Source organism: Polypterus senegalus, chromosome 8, assembly GCF_016835505.1.
Source record: "Polypterus senegalus isolate Bchr_013 chromosome 8, ASM1683550v1, whole genome shotgun sequence".
NCBI classification, from domain to species: Eukaryota; Metazoa; Chordata; class Cladistia; order Polypteriformes; family Polypteridae; genus Polypterus; species Polypterus senegalus.
Window position 1 is genome coordinate 145,389,204 of NC_053161.1, and position 13,866 is coordinate 145,403,069.

Below are 13,866 nucleotides of genomic sequence, written 5' to 3' on the forward strand. Positions count from 1 at the left end.
AACCTGCTCCACTTTATAAAGTGCGTATTTACATATGATGACAATATCATTTTTAAGATGAAATGCAGTAAAATATGTTTATTATATTATACAGGTAAAACTTTAACTTCATTTAAATAATCTATATTCTTCACTGAGACTGGCGTGAAGGATAGAATAATTAAACATGTACTACGAAGACATTTCAATGTTCCTTAAACTTTTTGAAGAATCAGCGCTCTAAGCTTACAGATGGCTTAACATCTATTACAGAGATGATTGTGCGGCGATCGGTTACTTGGAGAAAGAAAAGCAAGGACTGCAGGGGCGGCCACGCCAATATATATTGAATATAAAACAGAAAGAGAAAATAACGACACAGCTAAAAACGCAGCGGCAAATTTCGACAAAATTAAACGCTTGTGTCATGAGCACGAGGCGGCTATGCAGTGTCTGCAACGGACGTGGCTATCCGCCGTGCATAAGATACCATATTGACATGGGCGGGCGAAGGAGCCACCGATTCTTCCTCTGCCCAGGGCCACCACAAGCCTAGAGCCGCCACTAAGTACTGCTGCAATAAATAATTTCATCGAAGGTTGTGCACAATCACTGCGCCGTGAAACCCATGTTTAATAACGTGCTTTAACTCCTATCATCATGAAAATGATATCACGTATACATCTCAGTATTTTAGTTATTCAGAGAGCTGTAATATCATGAATGTAATGGATTCTGTGTCAAGTTGGAGGAAGAGAGCCGGTTTAAGAAGCAAGTAGTGATTCACACACATAGAGCACATAGAAGATCAAATACAAAACAAAGCATTTAACGTGCTACTTTAATTACGATGTGATTTGAGAAACTGGTTAATTAAACAATTTTAAGATGACATTTATGATGTTCTACTTTAATGACAAAATAATCTACATGATTAAAGTGGAAATTTATAAGATTGAAGTTGACATTTCGTGCTTTTTTCCCCACTGTGTGATCTTCGATTAAATAATTTATTGTAGCAGTACTGTCTTTTTCAAACGTACTAACCTCCAATTCCTGTCCTTACTTTTCCTTCTCCAAATACCCAATCGCCACACAATCAGCTCTGTAATAGACGTTAAGCCATCTGTAAGCTTACAACGACGATTCTTCAAAACTTTTAAGGAACATTGAAATATCGTCATAGTACGTGTTTAATTATTCTATCCGTCTATCCTTCCAGTGTCGTGCCAGCCTCAGCAAGAATACAGCGTGAGGCAGGAACAATCTGTGAACTTGTTAGCGCTGCGGTTCCATGTCCTGACATGTTTAATTATTAGCAATACAGATTATTTAAATGAAGTTAAAGTTTTATCTGTATAACATAATCAACATATTTTGCTGCATTTCATCTTACAAATGATATCGTCATCACATGTAAATACGTGCTTTATAAAGTGACGCAGGTTGTGCAATATTATAACTGTAGTGCAAGTTTACAGTGGTGTGATTGTACTTATAAGTACAAACAGTTCTACAAGGAGCAATTGATTGAGTGTGTTTATAGTTCTTGGGATGAAACTGTTTCTGAACCATGAGGTCTGTACAGGAAAGGCTTTAAAACGTTTTGCCATGGCTGAGGCAGCGTGGGCTTGATGCTGTATACCAATATTTCTCTTTCCGATCAGCTGCTGCTGTGATTCACACTCAGATACAGTGATATAAATACTCCGAGTGGTGCAGTGAGAGTAATATGGAAAAAGATGATCCGCTGTGGCAACTCCTAACGGGAGCAGCTGAAAGAAGAAGAAGAAGAAGAAGAAGAAGAAGAAGGTGCAGTGAGAGTAACAACGCTAAAGCAGTTATGGTATTTGGAATACTATGGCTATTCCCTAGACCATTATATTGTTACAGGTTAATACAATCAGATGCATTACACTAATAAACAATATGTGGTTAGTTTCAGTGGATTTATAAAGCCAAGGCAGGAAAATAAAGAGTAACCACACAGGAACAGTAGCACTGCTTTGACGCTGGGTGCCGCCAGTCTGCAAAACCGTGCGGAGAACTTGCGTATGACAAGGTATGAGGTACTGTGGAAAAGTGCATGGCTTTACGTCAAGTGTAGATTTTATACATCGCGATTTGAACGTGGAAACGTTGTTACACAACATTTCTGTGAGTACGCACCATTTATGCATGAGTCCCCTGGACTGGTATTTAAGAAGGTTGACAATTTAAATCCTGGAAGTGACAGAAGGAATACTACTCCGTTGGGCCTGCAATTGCTCCAGGGGCGCTATTCGAGTAACTTACCTGCGCTTGGACCCCAAAAGTGTGTCTCTGAAGAGTGACGTGGAGTATGCGAAAATTCCTAATGCAAGTAATTGCATATGACCAATAAAGTGTTATAAATCACTAAAAAATAAAATCACTAAAGATAAATGGAGTACACTTTTGACTAGCATTACTCACTGCTTATTAAAATATTTTTTAAACTTTTTTTTTTTTAAATTGTTAAGCCGCTAGTTTACTTTATGCATGTTATTTTACAAATAAATGATAAACTAGTTTGCAAGTATGGGATTAATGCAGTAAATGAATGGAAGATCAGAGTGAATCCGAGCGATTCTGATATAAAGTGATCAGAACCAGATGGCGTGGTGACGACAGCGTTGTTAAACCTTTGACTGTCACATCAGCTCCGACTGACTCGAATCAGATCTGTGCATGCCTTTTATTAGACATTTGAACAATCTAGACAAGAACAGCCCAGTTAGCCCAACAAAGCTCGCCAGTCCCATCCAATTCTTCCAAATCTGAAAGTCCCAAAAGCTCTTCCACTACTTGGTAACTTATTCCATGTGTCTATGGTTCTCATTTTCCTAAGGGATTCAGGTGAAGTGATACTGAACTGGCGAAATTCTAGCGTGGATTATAAAATATTAGATTGCAGTTTTGGTGAGTGACAGGGCCACACCTGGGTAGTCATTCAAAACAGACTCCTAGAGCCACATCTTTGCCTTGTTAAGATTTTTTGCTAAGTGGGCCCGGGAACAGCTGATCTGTGTGATTTTCTTTTTAGCTTTAAATATAACGGAACAATAATTCTCATACTTGTGTCTGCCTGCAGTTAGCATTAGATCCGAAATTGATCCAGGATGTGTGAGGTGCCCTGCGTTGGACCGGTGCCCCGTATGTCTGAGAATAAAACATAAAAATGAAAATGAAATATCACTTAGGGAAATTCCGCTGCGCCTTCTATGTACCTGGAAAGAAAACCGACTGTTTCTTTTCTAAAACCTTGTTGGGTGTCATATCAGAAAATCTGGTAAAGAGGAGCGGTCTCGGTTTCTAAAATCTCTTTTAAGAAAATCTACATTTTTTTTAACCAACCGTTGTAAGGCGCCAGATTGGCGTGACCAGTGACCTCACTTAATTGATCAGACGCGCCTAATGAGCCGCGCACGGCGGATTTCACGCAACGCACTTCTAAATTCACGGTGACTTCGTGTTTCACTCGGTCACGGAAAAGTAAATTCATATCAACTGAAAATGAACATGCGAGAAACAAAAATTTGTTGGAGGTTTGGTACACCAAGCGTGCAACTTCTGTTTATCAAGGCTTTATTAGCCGGAATTGGCTTCCACCTCATCATCGGCGAACTCTCGAGTGCTACTGACGCAGGTAAGCGCAGCTGCCCGTGAAAACTGCGGGCGACTTGTTTATTGTCAGCCACAGAAGATATTTCTTTTAAACGTATTATTTCATCCTTGGCAATTTTTTCTCACCTGGTTTGCGCAGTTTTATCATTGTGATTATTATATGTAGTGCATTTCGAGCTTTACAACAAACAATGAAGGTTAGTGAAGTTCAAAGTGCACACACCCCCAAATTTGTCTGTGTTTACTGACATTTTAATTCTTAAAGGCATCATTTACAAATCTTAAGAAGAACTGTTTAGAAGGACTGAAAAAGCTCAACTGGCGACTACATAACCCAGACAATCTACAGATACGACTATTAAAGTGATATTCATTCACCAATTTTAATCCCCAAACCGGTTCTAAATGCACAAAATAAGATGTGTGACTGGCGGGATGGCTCCGGACTCTGAATTAGCCCTATACACGCGATCGTGTGAGGTGATGACCTGGCACTCCTTCCAGAGCTGGTTCCTACCTTCTGCAGAGTTCAACCATATTGGCTTTGACCACAGTGGCGTAGCTCGAGTTCGTGCGGGGCGGTACTTTAATTTTCCGCCCTCCAACATATCTGAATATGTTCGCCAATTTAAATAGAAAATTTAAAACGAAAAATTAAGGTCAATTTTACATAGATTTATTCTTATAAAGAAAATTTTTCACATATAATTATTTATATGCATCAACTAGTCAAGAATATATTATAGACGCACTGATAAGCCGTGTTCTAATTATTAGTTTAATGTAATTACGCTGCGAAAACCAGAACCAGTGTAGTGTACAAGTGATAGGTGGGGATGTTTCCTGCTCGGAGCAAAAACGCATTCAGATAGATAACGAAACGAAATTTATAAACAATAAATTAGTTGTTTATCTTGCTAGAAATTATTATCGGTGTAATGTTTCTTTATTTTTGTTATTGCCTCATAAATTTCAGCTGCTGTGTGTGATGTCGTCCTAGAAGGACAGTCTGAAAATTATTTTTGAAGCATTTGTGGATAAAAAGTAAAGAATTTTACTGTTTTCCATTCATGAGTGACATTTTTTTTTTCTGAACCCTGCTGCTTACACACAAATTGTACTGAGCCTTTTGGCAAATAATGCTGCCCCCCAAAAATGTGCCGCTTGGGGCGGACCACCCCCTCCTCCCGCCCCTATCTACTCCACTGTTTGGCCACTGTGACAAAGATCTGGTAATAGACAGGCAGTGGATGGATAGACAGACAGACACACACACAAGAAAGGAGTGAAAATTCTTGTCAAATAAGCCATATGGATGGGCAAGGAATGGCAGCCCAAATGGCCATCTACTTTGCTCATTACAATGCAATTATGGTGTTGCAGATCCCCAACAACTCCTTGTCTTAACTCTTAGCGCATCCCCTCAATTCCAGTATTGGCACACATGGTGTGACCCTGAAAGCCACCTAGCCTGCCAGAGCAAATATTATCTATATTATATGTGTACTATGTCTATTATATGTGTAAAGAGTTCTGGATAGTCTTGCCTTTGACAGGCACTATAAACGATCATGCATTTAAGTTTTTTTTTAACCTGGCTAACCCCCAGGGTCAGTTAGCCACTCGGAGCTCAGTGTGTTCCCATATGTCTACAACTGTAGCAATTGCAAGAGGCCCTTGAGATGTTCACTAAGGAAAGGCACCCTATGATGTATAATAAAAATGACTGAATTACTATTTCTACTTTCAGCAATTATAAGACAAGGGTTCATCAATTTATTTGGTTAATGCAAACATTACAATGGATTCATAACCTATTCAGACCCCAGAAAGCATTCACAATCCTTCAATGAATGAGAGGTTTTAGTTTTTGATTTTTTAGTAAATTTGCAATCCTTTCTGTAACTGTGGCAGCCAAGTCGGAACTTTTTTTCTTTCTTTTTATTTTTTTTGCTTTATAGTCATTCTGGTGTGTGTTCAGGCCAAAATGTCTGTGTATTTATTTATTTAAAGAGGCATATGTCCCACTGGGGACAAATAAAAATCTGTCTGTCTATATATGCAGAGAAGGTTTTCACTTTGTCGTTATGGGTTATTAAGTATAGCCCTTTTTCTGGAGGTAAAATGGGGTCCTAGCCAATACTAAGCAGGGTGAACTTGTATTTAGTTTTTCTAACATTAGTTGGCATTGACACTTGGAACAAACACTCAAACGTCTCATTCTGTTGTTGGTTACACTTTCTTTATTTTTCTTCAATCATTCTGCTTTTCACAAGACGTTTTGAGGAGCACATGGTTAACCCCCACTCTGCCCTATTCCACTGTAAATGGTCTCACCATTTTATCATATGGCACACTCATGCCCACCAGGTAATTTAACCTGCCCATGTTTGGAATATGTGTTGAAATCCCGAATAACTAAACAGAAACCCATGAGTAGCATGTGAAAAAGTCCACAAGGACTGTGCCAGAATTAAGAATTTAGGACCCAGGAGTTTTGTATAAGGAGTGCTTGACACTCTGCCATCCAAACATTCATTACGTAGGATTGATCAATCTGTTCATCCATTCATCCAATCTATTATCAAGCTCAGTCTAATTCGGGGCCATGAAGACTGGAAGGTATGCCAGCAGTAGTAACCAACAAGTTACTATGCACACTCCTGTTCACAAGACTGTTTTAAAGTCGCCACCAATCCAGCTGATGTGGGAACAAACCAGGCTACTCGGAGTAAATCTAACAAGGAGAACGGGTGAACATACAGATTCATACAGGCAGGGATAGAGTCAGGAAGTAAACCTGGAACCATGAGGCAGCAGTACTGACCACAATCTCTCTCTTGGTTTTCAATTTAATCACGTTCATCCTTCACCAAATTATGGTTAAACATCCTCAAGTTGCATTTCAAATATCATTGCATCTGAAGTCTCATTTTCGCAAAGTTGGGGTGATAATTAAAGACTGCCTCCCCTGGAGCCAGTGTGGGAAGCTGTCCTAAATATTTATTTATTTACTTATTTTAAACACAGAGACAGAGGTGGCATCTTGCAGCGCCATTTCACTTTGTTGGATACTTTCATCTCCCAGGAGCATCATTGGGTAAGTGCATCTAAACTTAATTTATTAAAATACTATAGTAACTCACTGTGTACAGTACTGGTGTGCAGTTCTTTCTTTTGTTTATAGCTGAATTCCTTGTATCTTAAGAGATTCTGTATTGGTTTGTAGAACATTTGAATGCTCAAAATATGCATTTATGAATTTTATAGGACGACAGAAGACTTCTGATTTTGTGTGTTTTTGTTGGGCCAGTGAAGTTATGAAACTAAGTGGTCATTCTTCTGGTTTGTTGTGCTCTCTCTGCAACCCCAGTCAATGAACTCCGTCCTCGCACAAAAATAGCACACCACATATGGAGCACAACTGTCCAGTGTGCATGTATAGCCTAGTAGAGTACATATCTCTTTATTATATAAACAAATCTTTGGGTGAGACGAGACTTTCTCAGAGAGACACTTTAATGTCCCGCGAGCATGACAGAGTAGATGACAAAGTAGAACGTTGTAAAGAATTCAAAAACACTGGCATGATACACATGCAGAGCAGGTTAGATATAATGGAAGTACAAAAGTTCGAAAGTCTCCAAAAAATGATAGTAAAGATTGCATTAGCACAAACAAATGGAAATTATTACTCGGTGAAATAACAGAACAGTGGAAAGAGATCGAATATATATTTTTGGATTTAAACTTTAAGTTAGAGACTTGTAGATCGTCTAATTCATGTTGCCATCAGGGAGAAGTAGTGCTTCTTCCCAATGAAGAGGTGTATCTGCTAGGTTTAGAAGATTTGTTGTTGGGTGAAAGCAAAGTCCACATACGCGGTCATGCTTGGGTCACAGAGTTGCACAGATAAACAGGAGATTTTAGAGACAGAAACATTATTCAAACAAACAGGTCTCTTTCAGGAGTGAATCGAGCTCTGTGTGTAGTTGGAGGGTAAAATTCTGTCTCTCAATGAAAAGAATAGAAAATCTTCCTCTTCATAGGGGTGTGCCGCGGGAGCGGGATCACCAACAGGAGCAGAGGATGTCTGGGGGAGAAGAGAGACAAGGCAGTGAGACAAAAGGACACCTACTGTATAGGCTTTGAAATGTTTAAAGTGCTGCGCGAGATGCAGATCACGTAGCAGCAGCAGCAAGCCAGCAGCTGATCAAGCAAAGAGGAGGTGTACAAAAAAAAAACTATATTAGTTTCCCATTGTATCACCATTTAAGAGGGTTTTTCGGAGGAGTGACCGCATCTCCTTGGGGTGCATTCAGCCTCCATCTTCACAGCGCTAGCAACAGAGACGCAAAGTGGCTGGCGTGTAGTGCAGGCCAGGTGGTTGGCGAACAAAGCCCCCTAATTTCATTAAAGTTTATGAACTGCATGGAGAATGTGCTGAGTCAGTGAACTGGTACTACAAAAGAGCCCAAAAGATCGAGTTGTGTATGAAAGTTCTATTTGTGCAGCTACAAAATGCCACATGCTTACTCTACTACAGTCATTTCTTATGACTCAAAACCCACTATGGCTGTCAGTGTTGACTAGCGTTTCACGAATACAGAAGCAGATGCATGTTCAGCAGGCATTAGTGTTCCTTACTGGAGAAGCCAAGCTGCTGGACTACTTACACGACACAGAAAGGCCACTTCAGTTCTGAAAATAGGCAGAGATAAATAAAGCCCAGGTTGGAAAATGAAAATGCCTGTCCTTGTAAAATAGGCCTGCACAAATTTGTACACGGCATCATAATGTTCTACTTATAAGAGTGGTATATAAAACTTATGCACTACAAACTGGGCCATTGTGAAATGATTGTATCTATGTCCAAAACATTTTGGGCAGTTCCCTGGTTATAACTGCAAGTAAAGCTGAGAACTTACCTCACAGTTTGTATTAATTATAATATATACAGTATATCTATTTCGGAATACACTTAAGCTCTATAGATCTGCACTGCCATACAGTATGTTGGATATTATGTTGGTCTTATTGGTTTAAGCGTTCAGAGATAAATAAGATATTAAGCAATAGTTCTTTTACATATTTAACAACACTGACTGGCTTTTGCCTAATGCATTAGTGATGAATTTTGAAAGTGCATGGCTGCTCAGTAAATGTTATGGCGTCACTGGCTCATTCTGGTCAGCTGCATTAGTGATGAAATAAATCGGTGAGTGAAGACACATTGTGTATTGTGGTATTACTGCTGTTACTCTGCTGAAATAAATAGTCAAACAAAGATGATGTTGCACAATTACCTAGGCAAAGTGTTCTGGTCAGTTTTGGCCTGTTGTATTAAAAATCAAATAAAGCAACACTTTCATAGGCAGTTAGAGTATCTTGGCATTACTCTCTCCTGAAATTAACAGTCAAATAAAGAAGGTGTTGCACAACTGTATATGGAATATTATCTGGTCAGGTTTGGCCTGCTGCATTAGTAGTTAAATAAAGCAGATAGATGCATTACTATTCAGCAAGTGTCATGATGTTTATATCTGTTATAAGCCTGATGCATTTAATAGATTAGATAAATTTTAACACAACTGTTTAATCAATGGAAAACATCATTGGGGAACTGTGGAAAACTGGGTTATTACTTAAAGAATGTGCCTGACCATATGTTTTCCTACAATTACTCCCTGGCTTTAGCCTTTAACAGTTTTGTGGTTAAATATGTTTGATGTTGCACAACTGGTTAATGAATATCCTAGGGTCCCAAAATAGTTTTGGCCTGCTACACTAGTGCTTAAGTAAAGCAGATGAAAGCTAACTGTTTAGTGAGGATCATGGCATCATTGGTTGGTTTTGACTTGCTGTATTTTGTCCAGCTAAATAAAACAGAAGGTAAATAATTCTTCAGTGAGGCATGTGCTGGTACCATGGTGTCTTTCCCTGACCTACTAGCAATTTTATTTGTTTGGTTTTCTTTTAAGAAGGTATAATAGTACACTGTGCTGGTTAAATATAATCAAAAAGCATTGTTAAAAATGTTCATTTAAAAAACAATGAGCAGGGTCATAAAGAGTACATGTTACAGACACAGCAACACTGACCAATCCATACACATCACTAACACTACTTGGATGGACCATCCAGGACAAATAAAAATGTGTGCATACTATTTGAGCATCCCAAAGTTGTGAAAATCAATTTCATTGAATAAGGTTCTTTCGAGAGACGACTTTGGCGGGAAAAAGACATTGCCCTATTAGTGACTGTTTTTTGTTTCGAATCAAAAAATAAAGAAGAGTCGGGGGTTTGGGGGCATGGTGGGGAAAAGCAAGGCCGTTTGAAAGGCTTTGTTTCAGAAAGAGTTTTTAAATTCTCAATTACAAGTAATGTGTGGACATACTTAAGCATCTGGGGGACTGGGATATTTAATATAAATGAGAAAAGTCAACGCAGCAGTACCTTATAGTGACACCCCACACTCAAAGTGGATCACACTGGTATAATCATCTACGTCCATTTTTTTTTTTTTTGGTTATGTATTTGAATAAGATAAATGGCTTAAACCCTTAAGGGAATCACTGGTTAGTTCTGACCTGCTGAATTTAGTCGTTAAATTATAGTGAGAAGTCAAGCAAAATGACACTTTTTATTGGCTAACTAAAAAGATTACAATATGCAAGCTTTCGAGGCAACTCGGGGCCCCTTCTTCAGTCAAGATGTATATAATTTTCACAAGCAGCCAATGCATACACTGTGTGCACAATTATTAGGCAAGTGAGTATTTTGACCATATCATCATTTTTAATGCGTATATTCCAACTCCAAGCTGTATTAACTTGAATGCTTATTGGATTTAAGCACGTCAGGTGATGTGTATTTGTGTAATGAGGGAGGGTGTGGCCTAAGGAGATCAACACCCTATATCAAGGTGTGCAGAATTATTAGGCAGCTAGTTTTCCTCAGGCAAAATGGGCCAAAAAAGATTTAACTGACTCTGAAAAGTCAAAAATTGTAAAAAGTCTTTCAGAGGGATGCAGCACTTTTGGAATTGCTAAGATATTGGTGTGTGATCACAGAACCATCAAACATTTTGTTGCAAATAGTCAACAGGGTCGCAAGAAACGTGTTGAGAACAAAAGACGCAAATTAGCTGCCAAAGATTTGAGAAGAATCAAACGTGAAGCTACCAGGAACCCATTATCCTCCAGTACTTTCATATTCCAGAGCTGCAACCTACCTGGAGTGCCCAGAAGTACAAGGTGTTCAGTGCTCAAAGACATGGCCAAGGTAAGGAGGGCTGAAACCCAACCACCACTGAACAAGAAACATAAGTTGAAACGTCAAAACTGGGCCAAGAAATATCTGAAGACAGATTTTTCCAAAGGTTTTATGGACCGATGAGATGAGAGTGACTCTTGATGGACCAGATGGATGGACCTGTGGATCAGTAATGGGCACAGAGCTCCACTCCAACGTGGAGGTGGGGTACTGGTATGAGCTGGTATTTTTAAAGATGAGCTAGTTGGACCTTTTGCATTGAAGATGAACTCAAAATCAACTCCCAAACCTACTGCCAGTTTTTCGAAGACACTTTCTTCAAACAGTGATACAGGAAAAAGACCATGATTTTTATGCAGGCCAATGCTCCATCACTTGCATCGAAGTTCTCCACTGCGTGGCCAGCCAGTAAAGGCCTTAAAGATGAAGGAATAATGACATGGCCCCCCTTCCTCATCTGACCTAAACCCTATCGAGAACTTGTGGGCACTTCTTAAACGCTAGATTTACGGGGGAGAAAAACAATACACCTCTCTGAAGAGTGTCTGGGAGGCTGTAGTCACTGCTCCACAAAAAGTTGATCGTCAACAGATCAAGAAACTGACAGACTCCATGAATGGAAAGGCTTATGACTGTTATTGGAAAGAAGGGTGGCTATATTGGTCATTCATTGATTGATTTATTTTTTTTGAAATGTCAGAGATGTTTATTTGTAAATTTTGAGGTGTTTGTTTATTATTCTCACTATAACAGATGAAAATAAACAAGTGAGATGGGAAAATTTTCATTTTTCCTTTAGTTGCATAATAAATCTGCACACTAATAGTTGCCTAATAATTGTGCGCACGTATGTATTCCCCTGATGATGTTCACACTCACATTTCCGTTGTGAAACATTCAGGTTTCAGGTTTATTAACATTTTGGAGTGACTGATAGCACTGTGTTTGTTCCATATTAAAATTAATCCTCAAAAATACAACTTGCCTAATAATTCTGCACTCCCTGTAGTATCAGTGGCTTATTTTACCATTGTTGATTAAAATAAAGTTAAGAACAGTTTGAGTGTTGAATGAGTGTCATGGCAGTACTCTTTTTTTGGTTTTATCTTGGTGCATATGATGGCTAAACAATCAAAGAATTGCAAAGGTAAAGCATAAAGGCCAAATTTTGACCTGCTACATTAAAAGTTAAGTGAAGCAGATGGGGCACATGTCCTTTTAATGAGCATCATTGTATCACTTGTTGGTATAATCCTGTTGAATTTGGTGGTTTAATGAAAAGGTGTATGTTCTATTGTCTTTAATGTCCTCAAATGGATAATTGAACTGTCTCTTTTGTTCTACCTTTCTCTCTCTCTTTTTTTTTTTTTTTAAAAAGTCTCACTCAAGTTAAGGTTTTGCTTGATGGTAATGAGTTTATGACTACACATCAGAGTCGCCGGGCAGGTTCTTTGCAGCTAATGCTGAATGCTAAATACATGTTATCATATGAAAAAGGACGCAAGAGGGACGTCTACAGCATTTCTGCCTCCTGTAAGTCTGTTAGTTTGCATGCTTTTAACAAGTGGGGAGTCACCATGTAAATAAAATGTATTTTAAACTGTTATTGTTAGCGTGGATATTTTGTGTGCATCTTTATAGTGGTTGATTTTTAGGATTCTCTGCATGTTAAAGCTGATAACAAATTCCCAGGCTTGTTTGCTAGATTGAAAAATCTCTATTATATAAAAAAAAAAAGAATCTTGGAAGGAGACAAAAGGACAGCTGCTGTACAGGATTTTAAATGATCGATATGCAGCTCGCCAGCAGCAGCAGAAAGACAGCGGCTGATCCAACCGAAATCCTTAGCGTGCATTTTTTTGGTTGGAAATGGGTGAGCGAAGCGAGTGGGGGGCGAAGCCTCCTAGCTAATAAAAAGTAAATGGTTAGACAGATTTTCACACAGTATCCTCAGTGTTGTACATTTTATTGAATTGATTTTCTTTCCCTTGGTTCACTCTGTACTCAGCAATTTTAAATAGTCAAAATCCAACATTGTGCCTATTCATACTTGCTCTTTGATCAAACATGGGATCAAAATTGTAGTGCAGCAGGGTGCATTTCCACCTCACAGAGTGATTCCTGGATGAGATGACTTCCTTGTGAGATGTACATGTCTTCCACTCAGATCTTGTGGCATTCCTGTTTCCACCCACAATCTAAAGACATGTAATCAGCAGGCTGATTACCAAATAAAAAGTGTCATTGTTTGTGTACATGAAATTGACTGGCCTCCAGAGTTATCTCTCTGTGTTGTACTTGTAGATAGGCTCAACAAGCCATTTCTGTTTGTGAGATGGATGAACAGTATAGGGGGAAGGCAGACCTAGTATGGTGCCATCTACTGCCTTCATACTATATTCTAGCAATAGAGGTACTTATCAAGTATCACTTTGTGGCTCTCAGATTTGAAATACAATGTGCTGTTTTGAAAATGAAACTCAAGTGGTTTGTTAACTGTAAGACGATGTCAAAAGCTGATTTTTACATGACTGATAGCCATTTACTGTATCCCACAAAAATGACTAACTTTTATTTACCTTTTTGGATGTTCATTTTATCTAAATCTGACATAGATAAGCCAAGGCTATGGCTAATGTTCCCATGCTTAGTTGAAAAGAAGTTAACAGTAGTTATCAGGTTATCAGGCTTTGAGATATTTGATTGTTGAGTTTTCTTGTGACTCTTCCTGAAGGCGTCCAGTTGAATCTGTGTGCTGAAAAAATCTGTGCGTTAATGAGTAGCTTAGTTAGTGACATTTCTACTGAATATAACTGGCCTGCATTTTCCTTCATTATTTACAGCCTGGTCATCTACATAATCATTTAAGAAGATGAATTAGAAAATTTAGAAATGGTGCATCAAGGAGTAAACTTGCTTCATGTTAGTTAGCCAGCAATGGATTATGTTTACCCCACCTTTCAT

The 13,866-nt window shown here is 38.7% G+C and overlaps 1 protein-coding gene across 2 annotated transcripts in view; it reads left to right on the plus strand.

The window, feature by feature from the left end:
• Positions 1–3,395: 3,395 nt before the first annotated feature.
• LOC120534364 overlaps positions 3,396–13,866 on the plus strand; it is a 78,900-nt gene continuing 68,429 nt past the window's right edge. For both annotated transcript variants that reach the window (XM_039761900.1, XM_039761899.1), the window contains exons 1-3: positions 3,396–3,646; positions 6,655–6,724; positions 12,281–12,435. In XM_039761900.1, the coding sequence (XP_039617834.1) occupies positions 3,514–3,646; positions 6,655–6,724; positions 12,281–12,435 (358 nt within the window). In that variant the 5' untranslated portion in view covers positions 3,396–3,513. The remainder of the gene's footprint in view (positions 3,647–6,654; positions 6,725–12,280; positions 12,436–13,866) is intronic.